Below are 9,163 nucleotides of genomic sequence, written 5' to 3'. Positions count from 1 at the left end.
CTATGTGGCCCAAGCTGTCCTCAGAATTGCAGTAGTTTTCTTGCCTCAGCCTCCTGAGTGTTGGGATTATAGGCATGCATCATCATGCTTGCCCTTCTCTCTCTCTCTCTCTCTCTCTCTCTCTCTCTCTCTCTCTCTCTCTCTCTCGTGCGCACACGCGCTTTCTTTTTTTGAGTTTTTGAGTCAGGGTCTTGCTATGTAGCTCAGGCTGTTCTTGAACTCATGGCATCCTCCTGCCTCAGCCTCCCAAATGCTGGAATTACAGGTGTGCACCACCATGCCCAGCTTTATTATTTATTTGTGAGATGGAGTTTCACTAAGTCACCAAGTTGCCCAGGCTGGCCTCAACCTTGTGATCCTTCTGCCACAGCCTTCTGGGTAGCTGGGATTATACATGTGTGCCACTGTGCCAATCTCTCTCTTCTTATTGATTCAGCAGTACTTGCTATTTACCAAGGACTGATGGAGGAATTAAGAATGCAAAATCTGAGCCAGACATGTTGATGCACACCTTTATCCCAGGAATTCAGGAGGCTGAGGCAGGAGGACTTCAAATTAGAGGCCAGCTTGGGCAATTTAGCAAAACCCTGTATCAAAAAAGGCTAGTTATATAGTTCAGTAATAAAGCGCCCTGACTTTGATCCCCAGTATCACACACGCACACACACACACACACACAGTGGGGCTGAGGGTGTAGCTCAGTAGTACGGTGCTGGTCTAGCTTGTGAAAAGCCCTGCTACAACCCCAGTGCTGCATGAAAGAAAAGCTTGTCCTCAGGGAACCGGTGCAGTTTTCTTTAGCATTGCAACATAGAGATACTGGACTACAGATTAATTTACAGTAGTGTGAACTTTATTGACTTTTTTCCTAAATTCAAAAAGTTCTGAGACGGCCAGGTGTGGTGTGTGCGCCTGTAATCCCAGTACTTGGCAGGCTGAGGCAGGAGGATTGCTGCTAGTGCGAGGCCAGCCTGGGCTACAAAGTGAGTCCAAGGCTAGGCTGAACTGCCTAGAGAAACTCTGTCTCAGAAAAGACCAAAAAAAAAAAAAAAAGAGAGAGAGAAAAGTTCCGAGAATCAGTGTGAAATACTAGGAATGCCTTAAAATCAGTGCAATTATTGATATAACTATATTGGAAATACTTTTGGCAGCATCTGCTAAAAACAAATGCAGACATATCCTATGACTCAGCAGTTCTGTTCACAGGTGACCACACACTCCCATGAAGCCAGGCCCAAGGACTTTCCAGCAGCACTCTTCCCACAGCCCGTGCTGGAGACAGCCTGGTCTTCCGGTCCTGGTAGCCTCAGGTATCCATCGGTCTACAGGGACAAAGCTATTACTTCTTATTGGAGTTGTGCCAGTTACTGTTTGTTTGTTTTTGAGTCAGAGCCTCACCATGTAGTTCTGCTGGCCTTGAACTCGCTGTGTGGCCCAACCTGGCCCCAAATTCCCAGGAGAGATCCTCCTGCCTTAGCCTCCTGAATGTTGGGATTATAGGCGTGTTCTACCACCCCCAGTTCGGACCAATTCTTTTAACAAAATAAATTAATATAAGGAATGGTTTGCTTGTACAGGCGTTGGAGAATTAAGTAAAGGCGGCACTGAGGGCACCCAGTGATAATGCAGGAGAAACCTGGGCATGGTGGTGCACACCTGTAATCCCAAGCACTCTTGAGGCTGAGGCAGGAGGATCTGCGAGTTTGAAGCCGGCTTGAAACTACATAGTGAAACCCTGCCTCAAAAAACAAAAACAAAGCAAAGCAAAGCAAAACAAAGATGCAGGCATTAGTGCCCATCTCTAGGGCTGGGAAACAAAGCTAAGGGCGTCCATTAGTAGACCTCACAAGCTCAGAGGTGGCAGCTGGACCCAGACCTAAGGGGCAGGGTGCTGATGGTACTGCTCAGGTGTGCGGGAGGCTGGAACCAGGTCTGCTACCTAACAATGACCTGTGTTGCGATGCTGTGACCGGACCAAACCGGTGGGAGCTGTCCTCTGCCTTCTCTAGGCTCCAGTGTCCCTCTGGTGCCCCTGGTGGGCAGAACAAGTAGGGCTCCCACTGGCAGAGCGGAAAAGGCTCACAAGCCCCAGGAGAAAGCTAGGGTACACAGGGCTAAGAGACGCAGTTGAATAAATGGCATTCACAGGGCTGGGCTGTAGCCCAGTGGCGGAGCACCTGCCTAGGACGTGGCACACCCTGGGTTAGATCCCCAGCACCGATAAAAAAAAGCAAAAACTAAAAGGATCAATAAATCAACAGATTTTTGTTTTAAATGTGACATACTCATACAATGGATTACTATAAAACATAGCACATACTATAATTCCAGCAGTCAGGATGCTGAGGCAGGGGAATCTCCATGAATTCAAAGCCAGCCTGGACAACATAGTGACTTCAGGGCAGCCTGGACTGCATAGTGAGACCCTGTCTCCAAAAAAGAAATTAAAATGGACTGGCCATGGTGGGGCACGTGTTTAATCCCAGCACTCTGGGAGGCTGAGGCAGGAAGAGCAAACATTTGAGCCCAGCCTGAATAATTTAACAATTTAGTGAGACTGCCTCAAATAAAAAATAAAAAGAGCTGAGGATGTGGCTCTGTGCAAAGGGCCTGGGTTCAGTCCCCAGTAACACACACACACACACACACACACACACACACACACACACACACACAAATCCACCCAAATATAGCCCTGGGCAAATCTTGAGGAGCCATTTGTGAGCTAGCATATGTAAGAATGTTCTCTGGCACTTCATTTAGGGCAAATTTGTTACTATTCATTTCCTCCATATCATCTACATTTCCTTTTCTTTCCTCTGAATGTTGAACAGAAAATTCCGTTGCTTTCTACTCCTTAATCCGCAGCCTTTAAGGCCTCTAAGGATGCTGGCTGTGAATCCCGGCACTCAGCACAGGGGGAAATGACCCCTTGTGGCGGCTGTGAAATCAGCCACCGCTCTTCAGAGGCGGTGCTCGATGTCCTCCCGGGAGCCTGTGCTGCTCATGGGTAGAATGTGGCAGAAGCGATTGTGACTTCCAGACGTAGGTCACAAAAGGCAGCGCGGTTCTCGCCCGGATCATTGGTTGTGCAAGCTGAGGCTGCGGCAGCCCCATGGGGAGGTGCGGGCTGTGAGGCACGAGTCTCCGCAGCGCCCCCAGGACCGAGGACGGAGGCGTCCTTTCTCAGCCATGTGAAGGAACCACCGGGTAACAGATCTCCAGCCTCGGTCAAGCCCGCAGATGGCTGCCGCTCCTGGGGACACCTCCACGAACCAGCTCACCTGTTCCCACATTCCTGAGCCTCAGAGACCGTGAGCTAAGAGTTGTTCATTAGTTTTTACTTTGTGTGCGTGTGTGTGTGTGTGAACTGGGAGTGGTGGTGCATGACTGTAAACCCAGTACACGGGAGGCTGAGACAAGAGGATCACCATGAGTTGGAACCCAGCCTGAGATACATACTGAGACCCTGTCTCAGAGAGAGAGGGAGGAGAGGAGAGAGCGAGAAAGAAAGAGAAAGAGAGAGAACGAGAATAGATACCTAATATAGTCCTTAATATGCACATGTGTGACTAGTTAATATTTATTTATGTATTTATGTGTTTTTGTGGTTCAGAGGCACTCTATCATTGAGCTGCATCCCTAGCCCCCATCCCTTTTACTTTTGAGACAGAATCTCTCTAAACTGTCCAGGCTGAATTTTGAACTTGCGATCCTCTTCTTCACTTAGTTTCTCAAGCGCTGAGATGTTTATTTATTTATTCATTCATTCATTCATTCATTTATTTATTTATTTTAGACAGGGTCTTGTCAGTGTGTAATCCAGGCTGGCCTTGAACTCCTGGTGATCCCCCTGCTAGTCTCCCAACTGTGGGATGACATATTTATTTTATGCTTAGATCCTTCTCTAACCCTGTGTAGCTAATGATTTAATCTTAACAACAGACACGATTGCATACTTTTCTGAGTGTTTTACGTGAATGAACTCATTTAACTCCTCAGAACAAACTCACAGGGTAGGTAATATTAGGATCCTCGTTTGTCAGATGAGGCAACTGAGGCACAGAGGGAGAGTGATTCACCAAGGAGCACACATCCAGGTGGTAAGGGCAGACCTGGTGTTTGAACTCTGGCCCCCTGGCCCTGCGATCTCTGCACTAATCTCCTTGTTACCCTGCTTTATTGGGGGCTGGGGATTTATCTCAGCGGCAAAGTGCCTGTCTGGCAAGCACAGGGTCGTGAGTTCGATTCCTGGTACAGGAAGAAAAACAAAAAACAATACAATAGTGTCATTGAGAAATACTTTCTAATGGAATAGTAAAGGACAGGCTGAAGCCTCCTTGAGAGACTTTCCTAAAAATTTAGACACGTTGGAAGTCTTAAGAAAAAGGCTGGTTTCTCATGCATTAAAGGCTCCAGGATGGATACGTTATTTTAAGTCTTTCCTCAACTCTCTGACGCTCAATCTCCCTTCCAAGATCCAACAGGTTTTAGTGGCTCCGCTTGGCAGTATCACAGTTCAATTGCTTTTACAACGTTCTTTTCATTTTCTCTTGCATATGCTAAAAACTGACACACGGCTATCTTGAGTTACACTGCAGGAGACTGGGGGGCAATGTGTGTGTCCTGCCTTCTTTGCTTCTTTTAGGTCACTGTGGGGGACCAAGATTTATCCAGTTCTGAGGCTGCCTAGTGTTCCTATTCTTAACTACATCTACTTGACTAATTTGATACATATAGCAATAAATGATGGTATAATAAAAAAGGAGGGGCTGTGGATTTAGCTCAGTGGCGTAGTGCCTGCTTGGCAAGCATGAGGTCCTGAGTTTAATTCCCAGTACACCCCCGCAAAAAAAAATTTAAAAAAATAAAAAAAAGGAGATCACATTTTATTATTTTGTTTTTTTAAAAATATATTTCCTTTTAAATGTCCTTCTAAAGTATAGTGCACCTTGAAAAAATGTTTAATTTACAAATTAGCAGAGAGTAGGTCTGTAATTTCGCATTCTTTTATTTCTCTCTCTCTTTTTTTTTCTTGAGACAAGGTCTCGCTATGTAGTTTAGGCTGGACTTGAACTTACTATGTAGCTCAGGCTGGCCTTGAACTCATGATGATCTCCCTGTGCTGGGATTATGGGTAAGTGCCACCGGGCCCAGCTAAAAATCTTTTCTGGAACATCTAATATTGGATGGGTAAAGTTGTTAATTGATACTTAATGTGGTATATTTTAATTCAATAAATTTAAAGCAATTTCATAAATATTCTTAGCAGTGAATATAGTCTTTGCCTACTTTATAGAAGTGAAAAGGACTGGCAAGATAGTCTTAAAGTCTTTATTATTAACGTCATTGTTCCATTTTTTGAAACAGAGTTTCTCTGTATAGTTCAGAGTGATCTTGAATTCACTATGTAGCCCAGGCTGGCTTTAAACTCATGGCAGTCCTCCTGCCTCAGCCTCCAAGAGCTGGGAAGGAAGGTGTGCACCACCACACCTGGTGAGAGCAGGGAGATTTTTGTGTGCTTCATTTTCTGCTCTAGACTCAGTATTTAAAATAATGCCTGCACCATAAAAAATGATAAGTATTTGGTGAAACATTGAATGAAAAGATCCAGCAAACAGAGTGGCCATGCAGCTCTCAAGTAATTTTAAAATAATTACTATTCATTGAAGAATCACTTGTCTTATTTGGTAGTCATCCTCACATATAAGGGTTAGTATTAATGTTATTTTCATTTCCCAGATGTAGTTACACAACTTGTCCAAGGTTATACAAAAATTAAATAGCAGAAAAGGCTTTCAACATTTGGCTAAGTGAAAAGGGCTAGTCATAAAAACCACATATTTTATGAGTGCATTAATGTGAGCTGTCCAGAACACGCATGTCTAGCAGGGCATGGTGGTGCATTCTTGTAATCCCAGCACTTGTGAGGCTGAGGCAGGAGGATCACTGTGAGTTGGAGGCTGGTTTGGACTACATAGTGAATTCAAGGCCAGCCTGGAATACACAATGAGACCCTGTCTCAAAAAACTGAAGACCCATTGAGTGTGGTGGTGCATGCCTATATTCCCAGAACTTGGGAGGCGGAGGCAAGAGGACTGCTATGGGTTCCAGGCCAGCCTGGGCTACATAGTAAGTTAAAGACCAACCTAATATAGTGAGATCATATCTCAAAAAAAAAAAAAAACCAAAAAACAAACAAACAAAAAAACACCCCCAAAAAAGCCCTCATCTCCTCAAAACAACCAACCAACCAACCAAAAAGCCCAAAAAGCATTGGGGCTATAGCTCAGTATAAAGGTCCTGGGCTTAATCCCCAGTACTGCAAAAAAAAAAAGAAAAAAGAGGTCACTTGGACTGGTCACAATGCTCAATGGAAGAGCAATATTTTATCTATCCTCATATCTATAGCACACACACATACACATATACTAGGGAAAAGATATTCACACACCCTCAAAGAACCTTTTTTTGCTTTTGTTTTTGTTTGAGACCAGGTCTTGAGATGTAGTCCAGGGTGACCTTGAACTCAAGGTGATCCTCTTGCCTCAGCCTCCTAAGTGGTCTTCTTTTTCTGAGTGTTGATATTACACTCACCACAACCAGTGATAATGGAATTCTTAGAATACCTTTGTTCTGGCATTACAGTTGTATGCCACCATGGGTGGCTAACCCACAGATAACTTTTTGGTTGGCTTGTTTTAACTGAGGTGAAATTCCTGTAAAATGAAGCAGCATTTAAAGGAACCAATTCAGTGAGCGGCAGTTAGGACATTCACAGTGTGGTGCCACCATCACCTCTGTCAGCTCCAAGTGCCATTCACCATCTCATAGTGAAGTCTGGTCCCCGTTGAGTAGCTGCTTCTTCACTCCTCCTGCTCCTGCCCCCTGCTTCCGGTGGACTTGCATCTTCTGGAGATTTCAAGGAAATGGAATCATCCAATATGGAACCTTTTGTGTCTGACTTTTTTTGGTACTGGGGATTGAACTGGGCCCTCACATGGAATGACATCTTCAGTGCTTTATTTTATTTTTGTTTGAAATAGCATTTTGCTAAGTTGCTGGGCTTGGACTTGTCATCCTTCTGCCTCAGCCTCCCAGAGTGTTGGCATTTACAGGTGGGTCCTACTGTGCCCAGTTATGTCTGGCTTTTTCCATTTAGCATCATGTTTTCAGGGCTTTTCCAGATGGTAGCATATGTCAGCATATGTCTCAGTGCTTGGAGCTGAACCCAGGGCCCTGCACATGTTAAGTACATGCTCTACCGCTGAGGTACACCCTCTTCCTAGTACTTTCTTTCTATGGACAGTATTCTATGGTATCAATACTTTTTATGCTACTGGGGATAAAATCTAGAGCCTTCACATGGAGCTACATCCCTATCCCTTTTTTGTTTTTTGAGACAGGGTTTTAAAATATGGGCTACGGAAGCAAGCACGTTGAGACAAGGTCTTGCTAAGTGGCTAAGTTGCCTGGGCTCAAACTTAAGCTTCTCCTGCCTCAGCCTTCCAGGGTTCTGCGATTCTAGTACTTCATCTTTTATATGGCTGAAAAATATGCCATTGTATGTAGGGACCACAGTTGTTTATCCTTTCAATGGTGGATGGACAGTGGGGTGTTTCCATGTTTAGCTCTGTGATGCACCTTTGAACATTCCCCAAAGATTGCTTAACTACTTTGGGTATACACCTAGGAGTAGGCTTGTTGGGAATCCTCTTACCTTTCTGAGGAACCAACAAAGTTTCTCATAGGAACTGTACCATTTAACATCCCCACCAGCAATGCATGATGATTCTAACTTTTCAGTATGTGAAGGATCTAAATTCTCACCAAGATGTATTTACTATAGGAAAAAAAAAATGTGGCCGTCCTGATAGGTGTGAGGTGGCATCTCATTGTGGTTTTGCTTCGTATTTCTGCAATGATTAATGATTTTGAGGATGCTATTATATACTCGTTGGCCAGTTGTGTTTGGAAAAATGCTTATTCAAATTTTTTGCCCTTGTTTACGTATATTTATTTATTATTTACTTATTTGTTTTGGTTTTTTGAAGCAGGGTCTTGCTGTGTAGTTCAGGCTGGCCTTGAACTCTCTCAGTGACCCTCCTGCCTCAGTCTCCTTAGTGCTGATATTACACTCACAATTGGCGATAATGGAATTCTTAGAATACCTTTGTTCTTAGTAGACACACACTGAAATACTATTTAGTGGTAAGAGGAAAAGAAAACTCAAGTGATTTAGGAAAATAAACCAACCACATAGAAAACAAACGTGGAGAAATGTTAAAAACTTGTGACTATGTTAATATGGCTGTTCATTTTTCTAATCATTTTGTGGAATTTATATTTTTAAAAATAAAAAGTTGAAAAAGAAGTTATATCATGTACAGGTACAAATTCTCTATGATGAATGTGATCATTATATATCTAAAATGTACCAATAAAATCTGACTTTAAAAATGTCGAGAACGTTGAAATCTGTTCAAAAATCCAAATAACATTTCCTGTTGTGTTGCTTAACATCCTTAGAGTAAGGCTGGGATTTTGATCAGTTAACGTTATGCTTAGTTCTACAACCAAAGGAGCTGACGGTCAGGATGGGTATCCTTCAAAACCACTGCGATGTACTTGAGACAGACGGCGCGCACTGCGGTTGTTCTGTGCCACTGTGAACTTGTTTCCTATCTTTATGAACGTGATCAGGTTCATGAGCATGGAACCAACCGGGCTTGAACTTGGATCCTGCCGGGGCTGCTGAATCGATCTAGAGCTCAGCCTCCTCGCTGTGGACTGGAGAAAGTAACTGCTTGGCCTGATTGTGTCGGTGTCATCACACGGTGTTCACAAAACTGGGCTTCACTTCCTCCGCAAAAGCTTCATCCCACCCTCAGTGCTACCTGCTTTTCCTCCATTAAACCTGTGCGACCCCGTGGGGGAGGCAAGCGGGAGGGAGAAAAGGACTTCTCCAAGGTCACACAGCTGATCCAAGACCCAGGCTTCGCAGCCTTTGGTCCTGTGCCCTTTCCTGGGCCGCCAGAGAAGAGGAACAGGCGCTCCTGGGGACGCGAGGATGTAGAGGCGCCAAAGGAGAGATGAGGCCGCGGAGGCGCCGGCCCAGCCGGGGCGCATGGAGAGGCGGCCGGCCGGGGTGCGGAGGGCGCGG

At 44.6% G+C, this 9,163-nt stretch overlaps 1 protein-coding gene across 5 annotated transcripts in view; it reads left to right on the top strand.

Moving 5' to 3' along the window:
- Positions 1-3,069: 3,069 nt before the first annotated feature.
- The window catches only part of Srpk2 (SRSF protein kinase 2), a 226,825-nt gene continuing 220,731 nt past the window's right edge, over positions 3,070-9,163 (top strand). For 4 of the 5 annotated variants that reach the window (XM_013510525.1, XM_013510522.1, XM_005377241.2 and 1 more), the window contains exon 1: positions 3,070-3,314. In XM_013510525.1, coding sequence (XP_013365979.1) covers positions 3,244-3,314 — 71 coding nt within the window. In that variant the 5' untranslated portion in view covers positions 3,070-3,243. The remainder of the gene's footprint in view (positions 3,315-9,163) is intronic. The other variant, XM_013510524.1, reaches the window with a different exon arrangement.

This window comes from Chinchilla lanigera, unplaced genomic scaffold, assembly GCF_000276665.1.
Source record: "Chinchilla lanigera isolate Chin_1 unplaced genomic scaffold, ChiLan1.0 scaffold00009, whole genome shotgun sequence".
Classification (NCBI taxonomy): domain Eukaryota; kingdom Metazoa; phylum Chordata; class Mammalia; order Rodentia; family Chinchillidae; genus Chinchilla; species Chinchilla lanigera.
Note: the sequence above shows the minus strand (reverse complement) of the source record. Positions and strands in the feature narration are given on the sequence as shown.